We start from the raw sequence: 21,243 nt of genomic DNA, 5'->3' as shown, positions 1-21,243 counted from the left end.
CACATGTGTGAGCACACATTCGGAAGATCCAAGTGAAGATCCATTTAACCCATTGTTTGTTAAATCCATACGTCTCAAGGACCTTACACAAAAATCTCTAGTCAACCTTATCATAGGTTGAGAGCTATCCTATATATTTAATTTTATAATATATAGAATACACCGAGAGATATCCTTCTCAAGGGGCCTATTCATGTTAGTGTAGTTGGCGAGAATATAGTTAAAGGAAATTAACCTCTTTTTATTAAAACCAATTTTCATCTATCACATCAAATATGTGACATTTACAACCCTTTTCAAATGTCATCCCCATAACAAGTAGAGTAAATGCATGGAGTTTGACAATATTAAGACAATTTATTTTTTCTTACCCATGAATTATGACTGGTTTTTGTTTTCTTATGTAATTTTAATTATAAAAATTTATATAATCAACCAAAAAAACATAATAAATAATAAATATTAGACAATAACAATTATTTTTCCTTTTCATTATTTTGAAAACACTATAAACTATTTATTCAATACATTATAAATATTACAATTCTCGTCAAAAACAAGGACTAGCAAATAATAGCTTACAATAGATAAATTTACATGCTAATTTTCTCAAAGTTATATCATTTTGTCAGCCAAGAACGTTTACATTCCTCTCTAGCTCTCCAATGCACCTTTGTCTTATTCAATCCACTAGATTGGAAGGATGTCCAATCTTCAAGAGCGTCTCTCAAATCATGAATTTTGGCCTTCAATCCTCTACAACAATTTGCATGCATAGTGCACACCACACTCAAATCTTTACTAGATTGGCAAAATCCACTGAAATACTTGGTATCAAGGAAGCGTGCACGCAGACCTATTTCAGTAATATTTCTAGTCAACTTAATGGCGTTCCATACATCCTGATCATGCATGTGGGGCCTCATTATCGTGGAATTGTGCCACACCTCCATCATCTGAATAGTCCTATTGTTTGAACGGACTAACATGAACCCTGTATTTTCTTGATTTCTCATATCACCTGGATTCCCTGAAAACTTATCGCACGACATTTCAAGATCTGTGTCCCTTAAAAACCTCTGAAATGGGTTTCTAAGCCATATTATATCTGAATCCTGTGCAAAAACAAGAACTTAATAAAATTAACAATAAAAATATAAATGCTCATGGCCAAATAAGTCAGTATACCATCTGAATACTAGAGTTGATAAAGATTACACTTACGGAGAAAAGAAAGGTGTAGCCTCTGTGTAGGACATTGGTGAGGAAGAGGATTTTAGAGCGTGTCATCTTCAAGTAATCCTCCGACATGAAGACGCTCTCGCCTGAAAAATCAATTCCTGCAGTCTTTAATCGATAGCAGTGATGATGGATTTGTGTGCAGGCGTTGAATGCCTTTTCATCATGGGCAACCACCAGCAGATTGTTTAGCAGTGGTCGCGTTTCTTCCCCAATTTCAAAACTCTTCATAAACAAGTCAAAAATGCCTCCAGATTCCATCCACGCTGCGTTCACTGTGGTAATTATCACCGTCTTGTTGGGCATGGAAGCCCTGCCCAGAGCTAATGTCAACTCGTCCTGTTCAGTCTAAAACCACTACATCAATAAGAAAATCACTACAATTCACTCTTCAAAATATTGTCTTCGTTTCAAAGATTGAAATTTGATCTCAGATTGTGACTTACTGAATTGTGATTCTTCAGCTCTCCTTGAAATTGGCTGTTGAGGACATTGGAGATGGCCTGTTCGAAAAGTGGCTTGTTGGAGAGCAGTGTGAAAAACACCAACACACAGCAGATCACTCCCAAAACGCTCTCTCTCTTGCTTAGATCCATACTGGCCATGACCCACGAACAACTTGGAGCTGCACAAATTGAAAATGTTTCAAATATCAAACTTTTCTCGTGCTTCCCAAAACATATAAATCACATGAGCAGCAATAAAAGTCCAAATCTACCAATAAACTGCAACGTAAACAGTCATTGCCGTGCAGGATACGATAAGAGAATTGACTCGAAACTGGTCGATTTCTTCTGTTATCTTCTTACCAAACTCTGAATGTTATCAATTCTTATTTGAATAACGTGCTTGTTTAAGATTACCCAACTGATAATTCCTTCTTATCCTATATTCAATCCATTACACCGCAATGCATTAATATGTCAGTTTTTAAGCAAGATCTATATATGAGTTACTGCATGTAACGGTTATGTAATTGCTCTGCTGCTGTAAATTATCTAAGTCGATGCCGCGCCGTCTACGTAAGAGAATTGACTCGTAACATCTGGATTTGATGGGATATTCCCTTACCAACTCTGAATGTTATCATTTCTATTTTGAATAACGTGCTTCTTTAAGATTAACCGACTGATAATTTCTCCCTATCCTCAGTTCAATCCATTACGCAACCCAAAGTTTTCCCATTATTCAATTTTGTATATCCTGAAACAGTTTATTTCAGCATATTATTCAATTCACAGTTTTATAGCTCATCCTTATTACAATGTTCAATATATTTCTTGTTTTTCTTAACCAAAATTAAACCTGTTAAACTAACTCATGTTTGAAACGGAACTGCTAGCTGAATTCTGACCATATCTAAGGGACTGGGATTTCTCATAATTCTATAATTGATCTTATCACATACTATTTCATAATATCCTCTCTTAATAACATCTTAACATTATTATACAAATATTTAATGCAAAAAATAAATAATGAGCTACCAATAGACATAAGCCACAGTTTGGAAAACAAAGAAACTTCTTCTGTAAAAAGGAAAAATCTTCTCACCAGGTTATGATCATCCATGAAAAGTAGCAGCAACGATAAGGTTAATTTTCAGGATATTGCAATTGAGAGATATAGATTAAATTCTTGTTATTTTCATCTATAACTATGTCAAGGTGAGCGCAGATTCAAAGATATACATCTATGGAAGCATAAATATTAGAGTATTATTTGTTGGAAGTAATCCCAACTACCCCATGTGTATTGTGTACTCCATATCCTCCGTATACTAAAACAAATCTCAGCATTAAAGATAAAGATATCTCAGCATAATAATATAATTTGTTTGACAAACCCTAATGATTACAAGACAACGAAATGTAGATGGAGATCGAAGGACGGGAGACACAGTAGCAAAAACTATCAAAGTTTTTGCAATAGAACAAGAAGCTAAAGCCCCAATATATATATATAAATACAACTATGCAAATGAGAAACATAAGATCTTATCAAAGAGCATGCGTCTTAGCAGTTTCATACCGTAATAAGAAATAAAATAGTGAAACTGTATATCATGATCTACCGAGCTGTAAGGTTCGCTTCCACTCTCCCTCCTTCCACCTTGTCACTTAGTCTCCTGCAACAAGTGCAAATCCTCTTAATATACAAAAATATATTTCCCTGTTTTCCAATCCCATTGAATACTTGTTATGTTGCGTTCTCTCTTCCTCAAATAGTCTTCTTTGAACTTCTTATGACCCGTCTAAAATTTCTTACATGATTCCTTCCTGTATTAGGCTAATTTTAGCACTTATGCCAATTCAGAGTATTGCATGAAGGCATTAGCCATCCACTCCCAAAAGGAGTTACGAATCAAGAATTTTAATAATTAGCAAAATTAATTATAATTTAACTCCCTCATAATACTAAATTTTGTCCAGGTTGTGAATAAAACTTCAAAAACATAAAAATACGAAGATTCCTTCTGAAATTTAATATAGAAATAATTTTCTCTCAATGTTATTAACTTTCATTTCTAACAAAAATGTGTTCTAAATTTTTTATTTTTTTCGAAACTTTAAATGAAATAAGAAGTTCACATGCAATTATCTAAATAATTAATAGACACTTAAATATTTCTAAATATTTAAAATGTGTTTCTATTCCATCATAACCCTTCACTTTTAAAATGTTAGGTTCCTTCTCCCGACATGGTGTTCTCTCCCTTATGGTGTGTCGACCTATCTATTGTACTCATAAATACAACATTATCACCTTCGTCATCATTAATATCACAATCAAAATCAAAATCAAATATTCTTTGTAATATTTCTCATTGCTCATATTAGGGTTCAACATTAATAGTTCCAAATCAACACATCTAGAATTTAATGAAAGAAAATTTGCCCAATCCAAATAAGTTGTGATATATAAGCTAAGCATATAATAATTTAAGTTATAAAAGTTAAATTGCTGTCATGAATGTAATTTATGACAATTAGGTTAGGCATCTCAAATTATAAGCATTGCAATCACATGGGATAGAGATAGGTGTAAATAAATACAAATTACAATAGAATTGGCAAAGTAGATTAATGATATGACCCTAAATATCAGAAAAATCTATCTAAGTTTATAGAACATTTAAACAAAAAAACATACATATCATGATTATCCAAGTAGTTTGAGTAGAAAATGGTAAAAGTAAGGCAATAGGCCACTAGTGGCAAGATAAATATACAATATTAGATGTAGCACACCCTTGTAACCAACCACGTGGGTAAGGTTATGGTGTCACTATTATGACTCCAAGATGCATTGAGTGTGAAATTATAATGAGATAGGATTAAAGAATTTAATTTGACCCTCAATAGCTAGAAAATATGGTGTCAAACAAAAATGGTTATTTATAAGAACAAAAAAGAGTATAGGTGTACATGTAGGAGATATGTAATTGTTAAAATGCTTCTTGAATATAGAAAAGATGGCATGATAGTGCTTGGAAATGACATGAGTCAAATAGAGAAAATAATTGATGAATAATCAACCATGTCTAATATTGGTTAGTAGTATCCTTGTATACAAATAATGGTAATTAAAATTTTCATTGACTTTACATCAAGAGGATAGGCCAAAGGAAGCTATGGAAAATTGATAGTGACAATGAGAGGGGGGTAGAGATAGGGCTAAAAAGAGGGAAAATGGAGAGGGGAAGAGCAAGAGGGATGTTCGTAGAGAGATGTCGATAGAGAACAAGATAAAGATATAAATAGAGTTGGAGTTAGAGATGGAGAAAGATGGACAAAAGGAGAGAGATATGGTGAGATAAAGAGAGAGGGGAGAGAGAAATAGATAGATATGGAAGAGAAAATTAAATAGAGTGAAGGACAAATAGAAAGATAGAGATGGAGATGGAGATGGAGATGGAGATGGAGATGGAGATATAGAGATAAAGATATAGATAGAGATAGGAAGTGATATATAGAGTGGGAGAGATATAGTGGTATAGAGAGATAGAGAGATAACTAGATAGAGATAGAGGGATAGATGAAAGAAGAAATATGGATAGATAGATATAGAGAGAAACTTTTTTATAAATATGGTGGTCTAGATAGAGGGATAATAAGAGAAAGAGAGGGAGATAGATGGATGGATAGAGGTAGACATGTCTAGAGAAAGAGGGGAGAGAGGAAGATAGAGAAGAGATGGAGATGGAGTGAGAGAGGAAGATTAAAAAATAGATATAGAGATAGGGTCAAGGAGAGCAAGAGACAAAGATAAAAAGGTAAGGGGGTAGAGAGGGAGAGATTGAGAGGAAAAGATTGAGAGATCTATAAAGGAAGAGGGACAATAGAGTGTTCGAGAGAGATATAAGGAAACATAGAGATAAGGAGAGAGGGAGAGATAAAATGCGATGGAAAATATAGAAAGATTGTGATAGATATATATAGAAGGAGAGAGGGTGAAATAAGGGGAGATAGAGGGAGATACACACACACACACACCGATATATATAGAGAGATAGATAGATAGATAGATAGATAGAGAGAGAGAGAGAGAGAGAGAGAGAGAGAGAGAGAGAGAGAGAGAGAGAGAGAGAGAGAGAGAGAGAGAGAGAGAGAGAGAGAGAGAGAGAGAGATGGAGTGAATATGAGATAGAGAGGGGGAAGGATATATAGAGATAAAGATAGAGGGGAAAATAGTGATAAAGGAAGAAGGTGATAAAGACAAGTAATGAGAGAAAAGTTTAGAGAGACAAAGAGAGATAAAGAGGGGGAAAATAGAGAGATAGAGAAAGAGATAGGGAGGAAGAAACATGTAGTGTGTGTGTTAGAGAGAGAAGTAGATAGATATAAAAAATGAGAGTGATGGGGAGAGAGGTAGTAAGAGATAGGGATATAAAGAGGGAGAGAGAGGGATGTATAGGGGTATAAAGATAAAATTTAGAGATAGAAAGGGGATATATAATAGATTTTACTTGTAAAATATATGGGAGGTAAGGGATAGGGAGATATGGAAGGAGAGAGAAAGTGGGAGAGAGAGATACATAGATAGAAAGAGGGAAACAATGAGAGAGGGGAAGATAGAGAGATAAAAAAAGATAAAAATATAGGAAGTTATATAGAGAGGTAGAGAGGGATGTAGACTAGGAGAGATGAATGGAGAGAGAGAGAGAGAGAGAGAGAGAGAGAGGGAGAGAGAGAGAGAGAGAGAGAGAGAGAGAGAGAGAGAGAGAGAGAGAGAGAGTTTATTTATGTGAGTGAGATACATATAGAGATAGAGATAAGAAGGGAGAAATAAGGAGAGTGTGTGTGAGTGAGAGAGATGTGGAGATATATATAGAGAGGGATAAAGATATATGTAAATAGATGGAGTGGGGAAGAGAGGGAGAGAGATGATATAGAAGTAGAGAGATATAAAAGAAGGAACAATAGGGAGAGATAAAGATAGGGGAGAAAGATAGAGATAGAGATACTAATCAAATGAAATGTTGTCATAAATATAAGTCAACGAGGAGACATGATATCCTTAAATTATTGACATGAAACGAGTAATCAAAAGTCAATTTATCTCCCTCTCTTTCTCTCTCCTTTTCACTTCAAATTTTTAATTTAGGTTTTAAGTTGAAATTTATTTTATTTTATAAATTAAAACAAAAGTTCAAATATATTATTCTACAATAAATAAATTTTCATAAGACAAAAATTTAAAATTAAATTAATTCTAATATCTTTTAATTATAATTTTTAATTTCATAAGAAAGAATAAATAATTGAAATAAAATTTAACTTAATATAAATTAATTCTTAAATGAAAAAGAAGAATTAAAAATAAAAATAAAATAGAATATCTAATAAAAAAAGATAACATAAAAGATATTCTTATAAATAGAAGACAATAAAAGAAAGTTTTTAGTTCAAAATATAATTATTCTACACCAATTAATTTTTTAAGAAAACAAATAATTATGAATTAAATTAATTTTAATAATTATTTTTAATTTCATAAAATGATATAAATATTTAAAATTAAACTTAATGAAAAAGGAATTTGCTTAAAAGAAAAAGAAAAAGAAGAAGAATAAGAATAAAGCTAATTCTTTCTTTTTTTAATATTTTTTTCTTTTTGGGTTTAAAAACATACAAGTAGCATATCCTTATATTAAAATTTTTTTTTTTGAAATATTTTCTTATTAAAAAAGTTAATAATAAAATATTAACTATATTTTTTTAAATAATAATATTAAAATCTATATTTAAAAAATATATATATATATATATCCTTACACCTTCTCCTCAATTTTGCGTGATATTCTTTAAAATTTACACACATTAAATAATAATATGAAATATTATTACTTTTTATGAAATGTGCATCATAAATGGGCATTCACTCTATAAAATGTTAATATTTGTTATAATTTAGAAAGAAAAATAACAATATTATTTTACGAGTGGAGTGAATTTTTTAGGGTTGCGAATTTTTGTCATGTAGGAGGAGGGTTTCAAGTTTGGTTGGGGAGATGAAGCGACCACTGATCCCCATCCCCCTGAAGATCCTTTTGGCACCAATATGGATCATGTGCCTCAGTGGGTGTTTCAAAATGGTTAATGGGTGGACATGGTTGCCCGACATAATGTTTCTTCTAGTCTTCCTCTCCATGGTGCTCATGTGGGGAATGAGGGTTTGCCTTGGGTTAAAAATGTTATATGATATTTCCATTCTTTCCCATCTTCTGGTTATTTTTCAGGGGTTTTTTCGAAAGACAGAGGGATGGGGCCATATAAAGGGGTATGGCTCAGGGGTTGGCAATTTTAGGGCTTCCCAAGATGTTAATAAGGCACGATATTGGGTGGCAAATACAGAACCTAGGGTTTCCCCTATAAAAAAGATGTTGGGTCCCTCTTTGAGGAAGGAAAAATCAAAGGAAGTTGTTCGCCCTCTACCGAATCCTGAGAGGTCTTTGAAGTCAAATTTTGTATGGCTTCCGGTACCTTCGATTGATGCTTCTTATATTTATTTGGGGAAAAAGGCACATGATCTTCAGGCTTTAGTGGTCATTATCTGTGTTTGGGGAGACTCTATTTCTGTTTCAAAGCTTCAATGTAAGATTCACTCGCACTGGTATGGAACCTTGTACTTCCAAGTTTTATTTGCAAGTGCTTTTATTGTTGTGTTTGATTCTCCTGAAGCTAGGGATAAGGCTTTATAGGCCCCGATTTTTTGGTTGGGTAAAAATTTGGTCTTTGTTGAAATCTGGAAACCCTTCTTCGAGCCCTCTTGGGTTCCTTCCAAACAGATTCCTATCTGGTTTAAACTCCCTCAACTACCTTCTGAATTTGTTGAGTCAGATATTTTAAAGAAAATTGGGGATTCTTTTGGAAATTTTTTAATATCGCACTCTATTTTTTAGGATGACGTATTTTTGGTTAAAATTTGTGTTCTTGTTGCTGTGAATGTGTCCCCTCCTCGAACTTGTAACATTTGGTCCTTTGTTGGTATTTGGCATCAAACCCTTGTGAGGGTTTCATTGGAATTTTCTTGTTCTTCAGTTGTTATGGACTCGGCTTTGTTTTTTGATATGAAAAAGATTAGATTTACTTCCAGATCTATAGATTCTTCTATTGACAGAAATCTTAAATGTTTTTCTTGAAATTTTGTGCCAAGTATGTTCAAAGACTAGATCACATTTCACTTGTCATCTCTCCTTTGGACAAAAAAGTTTGATTTGGAATTAATAAAGATTCAATTAATTGTTCTTTTCCTTCACAAGTCTTGGGCCTGGATAAGGATATTTGTGTGGGTAATGTTAAAGTTGTTTGGAATTTGCCCTCAAAATGTGTGGGTCTGGAAAAAGATAAGTCGGGTGTTTAGGGTTCTTCTTTGCCTGTTAGCCCTGCTAAGTTGGTTTCTAATAAGCCCTCTTTTGATACTAATAGTCCTCTTATCGCTCCGGCTAATGATCTTATTTCTCAAGTGCAAAATATTGTTAATAATAATAACATTGTCTTAAATTCTGATCTAGCTGATAAAATAATAACCTCGATTAAAGCTGATTTAGGTAGGTTGGACAATGATTTATTTTCTTTCCCTGTTAGTTTGAATTGCTTAATCCAGAAAGGGCTTTGGTTCCCTCTGTTCTTGGGGATCCATCACATGCTATTAGGGAGGAGGGTATGGGTCAAGGTAAGGATAAGGCCCTTGTTGGAAATGCTCCTCTAGATGGCTTACCTTTGATTTAGTCCCCACTTTTGCCTACTTCTCCTTTTCCTACTCCTGCAAAGAGGGGTCATAAGCCTAAGTATGTTAATACTCAATTGGAGATTGATGTTGGTATCCAATCAAATCTTCTTGCTTCTTTGGATTCTTCCAAGAAGAAGAGGTCCAAAAAGCCTTTTAGTCTACCAGTTACAAGAGCCTTGGATTCTAAAAGGAGCCTTGAAAAGGATTTTGTTGTGGGAAAAGACTCTCAGACTCCAAATTGTTAAAAGAGGGGATTCGATGCCTCCCCTCTAGACCAATGAAGATAATATCTTGGAATGTTAGGGGCTTAAATGCTCCTAACAAGAGACGCTTGATTAAGTCCCAGTTGGACTTAATGAAGTGTGATATTGTGATGTTGCAAGAAACTAAATTAAAATTAACTTCTATAGATATGTTATTTCCCTCCTGGAGATCCTGGAAGTTTTGTGCCTCTCCTTCTTTAGGGGTGTCAGGAGGGCTTGCTTTTCTTTGGAAATATTCTACTGTGGACCTCTCTTTAGTTGCCTCTTCATTCAATTGGATGCTTGCTTTAACTAAGAGTAGGTTGTCAAATATTAAATTCTAGCTTTTTAATGTTTATGGCCCTATTCGGGTGGTGGAAAAAAGGAAGCTTTGGGAAAGTATAGCCTTGATTGCTTCTCCTTTGTTGAATATGTTCTTGATTTTTGGGGGTGATTTTAATACAATTTCATGTTTAGAAGAGAAAGTTGGGGGGATCATTCCTAATAAGCATACTATTGCTGACTTTTGCCCATTTGTAAACCTCAAAATGGTCCTTTCACCTGGACTAATATGCAAAAAGACTTTTGTCAAATTGCTGAAAGATTGGATCAGTTTTTGGTATCTGATAATTGGTATAATTCTGGTCAGGACTTATTTTCCTCAGTTTTACCTTTTATCGGGTCAGATCATTTTCCTATAATGCTTTCTATACTTGAGGATAGGGCTCCTAGGAAGCTTCCTTTCAAATTTGAGCCGATGTGGTTTAGGGACCAATCTTTTTTGCCTTTATTAAAACAATGGTGGTTGTCTGCTCCATATGTTAATGGATCAAGGATGTTTCAGATTGTTAAGAAATTAGCTTTTTTGAAAAATAAAATCAGAAGTTGGAATTCTTTTCATTTAAGAATATTTTTGGGGAAAAAGCTAGGATTTAGGAGGAAATAAAACAGATTAATAAGATTATATTGAGCTCGGGTATGACTTCTTTGTAGGCAGATTAATATTTGTAGGGAAGAATCTTATTGGAGGCAGAAATCTAGGGATGTTTGGTTATCAGAGGGGGATAGAAATACCAAATTTGTTCACTCTTCCACTAAGTTAAGGTGCCAGCTCAATAGAATCTCCAGTATTATTGATTCTCATGGGAAGACTTTATCAGATGAGGATGATATTGCTTCTGAAGCAGTAAATTTCTTTAAGTCCCTCTTGTCAGCTGAGCCTGTTTCCTTAGATACTACCTTTGCAAATTTGGTCCCCTCATTAGTTATTCATGAGGATAATAGGATGCTTATGGCTCCTTTCTCTTTGGAAGAGTTAAGGGGGGTGGTATTTTCCATGCATTCGGAAAAGGCCTTGGGTCCGGATGGGTTTATGGCTTTATTTTTTCAAAAGTGTTGGGACTTCATTTGGAATGATGTCTTATTAGCCTTGGAAGAGTCTAGGTGTAATATAACTATTTTGAAGGAACTTAACACTACTCTTATTACTATTATTCCTAAAATGGATAATCCTAACTCGTTTTCTGATTTTCGCCCTATTGCTCTTTGCAATACTTTATACAAGATTTTTACCAAGGCAATTTCGGTTAGATTGGCTATGCTCCTTCCTAAGATTTTTTCATTGACCAAGGTGGCTTTGTACCTGGTAAGGAAACTCTGGAGGGTGTGATTGTAGCCCATGAGGTCCTGCATTCCATTTCGGGACAAAAAATTCTGGTTATGATTCTGAAACTTGACATGCTTAAAGCTTATGATCAGGTTAACTGGTAGTCTCTTGTTGTTGTATTGAAGTGCTTTGGGTTTGCCCATAGTTGGATTAAATGGGTCTTTTCTTGCATATCTTCTATTTGATTTTTGGTTTTGATTAATGGGTCACCTTCTGGGTTTTTTTCTTCCTCTCGGGGAGTTAGGCAAGGGGATCCACTTTCCCCTTTTTGTTTATACTTTTTGGAAGAGGATTTAAGCAGGACCATTTTTGATGCTACAACATTTAGTCTGTGGCATGGTATTAGAATAGATGGTTATCCTTATTTGCTATCCCATTGTCTTTTTGCGGATGATACTCTTCCATTTGGTTCTGCTTCTTTGACAGAGGCTAGAGTAATCAAGAAGATTATCACTGATTACTCTTCTTTTTCTGGTCAGAAAGTTAATGTTTTAAAATCTAAGGTTTTGTTTTTGAATGTATCCCCCTTGGTCAAAAAGAGGCTTATTCAATTTTGGGGCTTTCAAGTGGGTGCCTTTCCTTGCAAATACAAAGGCATTCCTTTTTTTGTTGGTTCGGATTAAGCTATCTTTTGGGATAAAGTGGTGCATGTGATATCTTCAATAATTTCTTCCTGGAATCATAAATGGCTCACATTGGTGGGTAAGCTTCTTCTAATTAAGTCAGTTCTTCATGCCATTCCTACATACCTAATGTCTATTTTGAAAATTCCCCCCAAAGTTATCCAGGATCTCAAGTCGTCTCTAAGATCCTTTCTTTGAAATGATAAAATTGGGGGCAAAAAGAAGCTTCCCCTTCTGGCCTGGGATAAAGTTTTCCTTCCTAAAGAGCTGGGAGGTGCAGGTATTTGAGATCTAGTGTCCCACAATAAAGAATTGGGGGCTAAACTTGTTTGGAAATTATATAAGGATCCATCAAGTAAATGGGCATCCATTAGGTTTGCTAAGTATTTAAGGGTGGCTCCTAGAGAAAGGATTTTCATAGCCTCATCTCTTCCAAAAGGTTCAGCTTTTAGGAATTTTTTGGTTAGTTTTAGATCGGTCATCCTTCCGCACCTTTCTTGGGTTGTCCATAATAGGAAGAAGGCTCAGTTTTGGGATGAAGTTTGGAACGGTCATCCTGCATTATCTTCCATTTGAGATTGGTCTCCACTGTTTGATATTCTTTCTAATCTCTGGGGGGTTTTTGTTGCTAATTATTTTGTCATTGATTCTTCAAGTCCTTATCCAGTATCCCGATGGAAGTCTATTGCTTTCCTGCCCATTGAGAATGAGCTTAGAGTTTCTTTTGAGGCAGAGCTTTAGAATAGATCTCTTATGTTTCAAAATAAAGATGATAGTTTGGTTTGGACTAAAAGTGCCTACTCAGTAAAGGAGGGGTATAAATCCTTGTCTCAGTCTTCTTCTTCCTTCCATTGGCCTTCTCATCTTTTTTGGCATTCGATGTGTTTTCCTAAAACTGGGTGTTTTGCTTGGTTGGCAGTTCAAGATAGAATCCTCACTGGGATGAGATTGGATAGGCTTGGGATTACTACAATTTTTCCTTGTGTGTTTTGTGGATTTTTTATGGAAACCATGAATCATCTGTCCTTGTATTGTCTGTTTGCTATAGAATGGTTGTACTGGTTATTTGGAATGCTTGGTTGGTCCTTGTCTATTAGTCCTAGTTTATTATCATATTTTAGGTCTTGGCCTTTGTTGCATTCATGCTCTTTTTATTCCTCTATTTGGAATGTGGCACCTTCTATAGTTGTTTGGAGCATCTGGCTAAAGAGAAATTCTAGGATCTTTAATCGTAAGTCTGCTTCATTTAAGGAGGTTATTGACAAGATTCAATCCTCCATTTCTGAGGTGGTTCTTTCTTACATCTATAGAAACTTGGAACATCTGAGGTCCTTTTCTCATTGGGATAATTGGGTTACATGGAAGTGGAGTTCACTTCGAGTCATTCCTTCTCATGGGGCGTTAACAACTGGATTATCCTCACTTGTCAAACATAGGATGGCCAAATGGATTCCCCCCTCCCCCCCAATTCTCCTTCAAGTTAAATTTTGACGGGGCAGCTAAGGGTAATCCGGGGAAGGCTGGGGTTCGGGTAGTCATTTTTAATCATAATTCTAAGATTGTTAAAGCTGTCGGCAAATATATTGGTGTCAACTCCAATAATGTTGTTGAATTTCAAGCATTATCTTTTGATCTGGATCTTGCCATATCTCTGGGAATTAAGGACATCATTATTGAAGGGGACTCAATGTTGGTCTTTCAGTTGGTCCCTGCTAAGAAATGTGTCTCTTGGCATCCACAGTACTTGTTAGAGCACATCCTTACACAGTTGAAGTGTTTTTCTACCTTTACTATATCTCATTGTTATAGGGAGATAAATGTTATTGCAGACTACTTGGCTAATAGGGTTGTTGTTGAAGGGGCTGAGTATTTGGAGGTTTCCCCCTTGGATATCTTTGCCTCTTGCATTTGTATTCTCTTTTAAAATAGATTGGGCATGGTTGTAGCCTACATTACACTCCTTGCTGGGTGTGGTTTTTCTTTCACATGTGTCATTGAGGAGAGTGTTGTCTGCCTTATGGTAACTCCCTTGTTAATGGCATATTCGGTAAGTATCTCTGCATGGAGCAAGGAGGGTGTAAGTCTGTAATTGCATGCCTTGCATCCTTCCTATTGGCTTGGTATTTGCTTTGGCTTTTCTTTTCCTGTTTAGTTGTGATGAATTTGTTCTCCATAGGTCTAATGTTACCTATTTTTCATGAACTAATGCTCTACTTTCTGAGTACGACATTAGTATGAGTATTCGAGCTCGTCAAGCTTATTGCTTGGGATGTACTCATTAGCTGTATAACTATTGTATCGTGTGGGCATACTCCTTTCATTATAAATTTCTCACCGGTGGTTTCATTTGCTAATCATGTTGTGATATGTTGGGGTGGATGTCTCGGGTATCATTGCTTGAGTGTATTTACTACTTACTCTTCACTTGCTCGGTTGTTTAATGATGATTGCTTTGAGATGGCAGATTGATTCTTGTTTGGGTAATTAGTGGGGGTCGTGTTTTTATTTAGGTTTTGCTTCATTATTGTTGGGTGATTTCTTTCTACCAGCCTGGTTCCTCTTTTCCTGCATATAATTATGTGGAACATTTCTTGTTTATCATATCTTGAAGTTGGTCTCTGCACATTCGAGGAGGTCTCTTGTGTGGTTTTGGTAATTTTCATAATGCTTCCTCTTTTGGAGTGTTATATATCAAGGCTCTGTTGTTGGCCTTCTCATGTTTCTTTCTTCTATGGTATCATTTATTATATGGTAATATGCTCTATTTTATCTGGAAGAGCTTGGTTAGGTTTGGAGGATGGTGGTTGTCTTTAAGAGCTTGGAATTTGTAGATTGTTTGGTATATGAGATGGATTCTCATCTTATTGGTCTTTTCTTGGCTGCTTCTGTGGGCATTTCTATGGTTTGGTTTTATTCTAGCTCCTCAAGGTCTTCAGCATCTTCTCCTTCTCCTTCTTTGGGTTATATTATGTTTACTCACAATGTTTGTATTGACAGAATCTCTTATACTAATTTCCCTTCCGCTCTGTGGTATCATTCTAATCAGTGGTTTGGAGAATTGTGTTTCATAGATAGGGGTGGTCCAGCTTCAAGTTTTTGGTTGATCTTCTGGTTTATTGGATGGATATACTTCTTCTTGAGGTTTCACTCTAATAGTTTTCTTTTGTATGCCTCCTCTAGCAGCTTCCTTTATATCTAATGAGGATTATGTAATTGAGTTGGGTTTTTGGATGAATTGTGCCCATGGGCTTGTTGTAATGGGTAGATAGGCTTGTGTTACTTGAGCAATACTGAAGGGTTTTCTTATAGGTTCTTTCCCTTCAGTTCTCTTTGAACCAGGCACTATAAAAAACAATATTTATTAATATATTTTAGTGGTTTATCCACTTTTATAAAAAAAAAAACAATATTATTTTACAAAAAAATATCAATTCTTCATGTTATGCAAAGAGCTTAAGGGAAATATTTTTTAATTATTCTTTTAGTTTTCTTTTTTCTGTTGCAATGTATGACAAGTGGGAGAATATTTATTTAATTGTTAATACATGTACTTAAATTGGTATTAATTGTGACTAGTTTGTAAATTTCTTTTAATTGTTAGTAGTAGTTTTAACTGCAACTATTCTAATTTAAAAAGATGTTAGAGTTGTTGAAATAGAAAGAGCATGATAAGAGGAAGTATCTAGATGGACTTAAAAGAAGATCAAGGAAGATCACCAAAATGTAGATATGAATGATAATGCTTAAATTAGTTACTAGTTTCTAGTACATAATTTTAGAAACTATTCATGATTTCTGATTTTTCTTGAATTGAAAGAAAAAGAAAAAAGTGGAAAAGAAAACATGTATTGATATAATTCATTGAAGGATTAATACAAACTTCCAATTTATTAGTGTGTGAAATTTTTCCCACAAGAATTTATCTTGTATTTTAATTTTCATCTATTTTATGACCATTTATGTTTTTCTATTTACAATTTATCACTTAAAAATTATATCTATTTAAAATTATTTTATTAATATTATTTATGAACTATTTTATTTACCAAAAAATTAGTTTATTTGTTTAAGATTTATTTTTTAATTTTTCTTTTTAATAAACTTCAACTCTAAAAAAAATCTTAATACTACCATATCATGATTCTTATAGCATTGTAGATAATTTTAACATAAAATAAATATATTAATAAATAATTTCTTTAAAAAATCAATAACAATACATATGAAATTTTTTCAAATAGTTTTTTTCTTTTTTCAGAGAACAACTAGTCGCTTAGAAACCACATTCATTTTTCTACATATTCTATTCTTACATATTTTTGAAATAATGTTGGTAATTTATTCATTTTTTTTTCATTGCCACTTAAGGGCCTGTTTGGCCCACCATGATCTTGCACATACCCCAAACAAATCACCAATATGTGGTAGGGGGTACTTATTCCTTTTCATATCCTTGTTGAGCATATGATAGTTTATACACAATCACAGAGTTCCATCTTTCCTTTTTACAAAAATTAGGTGCTCCCCATGGTGATACATTTGGTCAAATCAATCCCTTAACAACTCTTAAAGTTGTGTTGTTAGTTCCATAAGTTGTATTGTCATTATTTGATAGGGAGCCTTAGACATGAGTTTATCTCGTAGTACTAGGTCATTTAAGAAATCAAATAGCGTTTTCAGGGATAACCCTGGTGACTCCTCAAGGAAAACATCTAGGTAATTTTGAAGGTAATGTATTTTTCAACAAAGGTTTCCTTTGGTGGATATTTCCTTGGGTTTCTCTATATCTTCCATCTTGATTGAAAATAGTTGGCATCCCTTTCTCTTTTGACTGCATAGTAGAGATCTCCTAAACTTTGACTTCTCATTGGATGCCTTGTAGATACACCTTGTTCTCGAGTTTATAAAGGCATTCAACAATCTTAGAATAATAGTCAACCTTAGCCTGATGTCTCCAAAGACAATTCATTCCTAAAATTATGTCATAGGATTTTGAGGGAGCTACATATAAGTTTTTGATAAAGATAAACATGTTTTATATGGACTTGAAACCAAAAGTTTTACAAAATCCATCCATCAGCCAAACAGACATAAACCAATGGCAAAATAGGGGAGCACCCCAGAACAGTCATGAAAGCAAAAGAGACATAGACAACAAAACAAAACAAAATAAAATAAAAGAACTCAATTAAGAGAGTGCACCAACTCCTTGTTCTTCTGGATGGTAATCTTATTGATTTCCTCCAGCTCCTCCATAATGAATCTGGAGGTGCCCTTATTGCTACTCCTGCTTCTGGTCCTGGAACTAGGGCCTATGGTTTTGTTGTCTCCGACAGCCATGTCTTCACCTCCAAGATCTTTCTAAGGTTCACTGTAAATGGATCTGTATTCTGCAACCATGACATCGATCTTTTCGAGCCCCTCTATATTATTATTCATGGCCTCCTTTCTTACGTCGACTAGGTTCTTGAGGTTTTTCTTTATCTCCGCCATAGACTGTTCCACCTTTTCAATTCTTTGTTCATGGTTGCATTTCATAACCTCGACATCTTGGGAGAGTTTTTGGGTCATAATCATGAGCTTCTTAGATTTGTTAGGCTTTGGCGAAGCTGTGAAGATATCAATAATCTCCTTTACCCCCACTTTGAGAGTATCAACTTCTCTCTCCACCCACTTCCAGTAGCTCTCCCAGCTTCTAGTCACTTACATCACTAGGTTCATCAAAGTACTAATCCTTTGTAACCCACTATCCTCTTCTTTAGGCATGGTCCCCTTCTTTTCCTTCAAGACGTCAATTGGAATCTCCAATTTAATTTCTTGGTCTAAAGTCTTCGGACCATAGTCCTTAGCCACAAGCTTCTTCTTTTTAGAAAGGGGCTCGACCTTAGAAATCAATTTGCTGGTAGATTTATATTTGTTGGTCTCCCATCTGGGGGGATTCTTACTGCTAAACATCCCAGGGGTGACCATCATCTCACCTTCTTCCACTAGCTTATAATCAGGGTCGTCAAAAGGAATGGCACCCCCACTATCCTCCAAATCCATTTTCTAGTCAAAGACATCTTGAATATTAGTATGTTGGCCTTTTTCAGATAGAGAGGGTACAACTTCAAGGGTCTTAGCATACTCCATGATGAGCACAATAAGCCCTTCATGAAGAACAAGATTATTTGGATTCTCCATATGTTTTTCAAGACTATTCTCTAAAGAGGAGGCTAGATAGAAAGGAATAGAACTGATTTTACCATGCCCAAAATGATTCAAAATGGTAGGAAAAGATACTGGCATATCTTCCATTGAGCGTAATATACCTCATGATGAACTCGGCCATGTCCACCCAGGGAGCCATAAGATATTTCCTGTTGTAGCCACCATCAACCATTTTGTTAACTCTTGAGCGCTCCTTGCCTTTGTAAAAAAAAATCACCAAGTCCTCCTCCCTTGTTTTCTTGTCTCTATAGAACCTTCTGCCATTCATCGCCAGACTAGTAACCATCACCACCAGGCTTTCATCTACCTGGTAATCAGCACCATAAGCCCTCAGAACCCCTTTCTTCGACCCATTGACAAAGGATTCTGTAAGAAGAGGAGAAGGGTCATGAAGTCTTTCCAAGAAGGGGACATTCCCCCATCGATGATTTCCTGCCACGCCTTGTTTTTCTTCCATTTCTCACAAGTAGACAATTCTTGCTTGCTCTTGTCCCCACCCATAATGATCTGGGTTGTCAAACAATAGGAAATGGGCCACACCATAGAAGTCTTCGAACAGTAGCATGAAATGGGCCACACCAGAAAAGTCTCTGAACAGTAGGAAAAAATGGGCCACACAATTAGGCAGAAAATCCAGGCACAAGGGAAGTTTCTAGATATTCAATTAGGGAGAAGAAAAAGGCATCATTTCCCCAACAACTCAATCAAATCATGATTAAATATCATTGATTATCACAAGTGGGTGGAATCATTAGAAGCCAGGTCGCACATTTTTTTTGGGAATGAATCCCTACTACTCCATCATTTAGCCGCCACATAGCCCACCACCATATTGGCCAATAGATTTGCCGCTTTGTTGCCTTCCCTAAATACATGCAAAATTTTGAATTATTCCAACTCATTTATTACATCCCGACAATCCTTGATCAGATTAGCAAATGTCCATCTAGGATCCGTGTGGCCATTCAGACAATTGATAGTGTTTAGTGAGTCAGACTCTAGCTAGAATTTTCTAAAGCCTTCTCTTTTAGTCACATGTAACATAATGTGGGCAACATTGGCCTCCGCAAAGTGGGGAGCTACATATAAGTTAACCTCTATTGAGAATCCCAAAAGCTCAACCCTAACCTTATACAAGCGTTTTTCTACTTGATCTTTAGTTTGATTAGCATATTATATAGACCATGATTTTTTTATAAAGCTATCTATCATAGAAAATTTACTCAACAATTTGGGTGGAATAGAGCTTTTTATTGCACCAATATCTTTAAGAATAGAGATATGGTTTCCATAAATCATACTCGAAGATTGTATCAAATTTATATGGAATTTTTCCAATTTATTATCCAATGCCATGTCGATCCATTGTTGGAAACCTACCTATTGAGGGTGGAGGATTCTTCCAATATGATAACCCTTGATTCTTGGTAGGGAATTGATTTGCATAGTGTTCTCCACCACAAGATAAACATCCCCTAGTGGCCCCCTTTTCTTAAGACACCTAATAGAAGTATTACCTTCTTTCTTAAAATTGTTCAAATTCTTCCTATCTCCCTTCAACTCTTGTCTCTTTCCTTTGTACGAGCTTTTGTCATTTCTTTTCCCTAAGTCATGTTTGGATAAGTGCACCAAGATGGTGAACAGAAAAGTGGCCACATACAAAAAAAAAAATGAAATTTCTCATAACCCATGCGTGTTCTACGAAATTCAAAAATGTGCTAGGCTTGGTAACACCAAGCCTAGCAAAAAATAATTAAAAAAACAAAAAAAAATTCTCATAACCCGTACTGGTTATGTAAAACTAGAAGTTTTGGCCTTAGTTTTGCATAACCGGTACAGGTTATGTAGAACTAGGAACCAAAGAAGAAGTGGAGAGAGAGAAACAGGGAGGGGAGCAAGAGAGAGAGAGGGGGGGAGGGAGAGAGAGAGATAGAGAGAGAGGGGGATGAGAATAGGAGAGAGAGAGAGAGAGAGAGAGAGAGAGAGAGAGAGAGAGAGAGAGAGAGAATAGGAGGGATATAATAGGATAAGGAGAGGAGGGGGAGAGAGTTAGAGACAGAGAGAGAAGGGGATAGGAAGAGAGGGAGAGAGATATGGAAAGAAAGAGAAGGGAGAGAGGGTGAGAATAGGATTGAGAGAGAGAGAGAGAGTAGGGTGTAGGAAGAGAGGGATAGAATAGGATAAGGAGAGGGGGAGGGAGAGAGTGTTACAGATAGAGAGAGAAGGGGATAGGAAGAGAGTGAGAGAGATGGGGAGAGAGAGAGAGAGAGAGAGAGAGAGAGAGAGAGAGAGAGAGAGAGAGAGAGAGAGTAGGGTCAAGAGAGGGGGAGGAGGAGAGAGAATAGGATAAGATAACGAGAGGGGGAGGGAGAGGGGGGAGAGGGAGAGGTAGGGGGAGAGAAAGAGAGAGAAGGGGGAGACGGTGATAATAGGATAGGATAACGAGAGAGAGAGAGAGAGAGAGAGAGAGAGAGAGAGAGAGAGAGAGAGAGACGGTGATAATAGGATAGGATAACGAGAGAGAGAGAGAGAGAGAGAGAGAGAGGAGAAGGAGGAGAGGGTGAGAGACATGAGGTAAAGAGAGAACGAGAAGGAGAAGAGGGTGAGAGACGTGACAGAGAGAGAAGTGTGAGGGGGAGAGAGATGAGATAAAACTCAAGAAGGATAATTAGGGCTCAGAATAAATAGAGACGGTGATGGGGGAAGGAAGACGAGAGAGAAGAAAAGAAGAGAGACGTGCATGTATACATGTATACATATATCTATATAAATATATGTATATATAACTATAGATATGCATGTATACATACATACACACATATTATATATGTATGTCTATACATATGTGTAGTATATGCTAAGTTTACAAGCATACATTTTGATGTCTTCATAACCCATACGGGTTTTGTGAAACTCAAAATGATGTTTTTCATAACCCGTACTGGTTTTGTGAAAATCAAAATAATGGTTTTTCATAACCCATACGGGTTTTGTGAAACTTAAAATGATGTTTTTCATAACCCATACC

The 21,243-nt window shown here is 35.6% G+C and overlaps 1 protein-coding gene across 1 annotated transcript; it reads right to left on the bottom strand.

The window, feature by feature from the left end:
- Nucleotides 1-620: 620 nt before the first annotated feature.
- On the bottom strand, nt 621-18,672 carry LOC131049924 (uncharacterized protein At4g15970-like). Its single transcript, XM_059214169.1, has 4 exons — nt 18,288-18,672; nt 1,686-1,864; nt 1,225-1,578; nt 621-1,115 (listed from the first exon to the last, which is right to left on the bottom strand). The coding sequence occupies exons 1-4, from the start codon at nt 18,670-18,672 to the stop codon at nt 621-623; spliced, it is 1,413 nt and encodes a 470-aa protein (XP_059070152.1).
- Nucleotides 18,673-21,243: the final 2,571 nt, after the last annotated feature.

This window comes from Cryptomeria japonica, chromosome 2 (genome assembly GCF_030272615.1).
Source record: "Cryptomeria japonica chromosome 2, Sugi_1.0, whole genome shotgun sequence".
Taxonomy (NCBI): Eukaryota; Viridiplantae; Streptophyta; class Pinopsida; order Cupressales; family Cupressaceae; genus Cryptomeria; species Cryptomeria japonica.
This window is presented reverse-complemented; position numbering and strand designations above follow the sequence as displayed.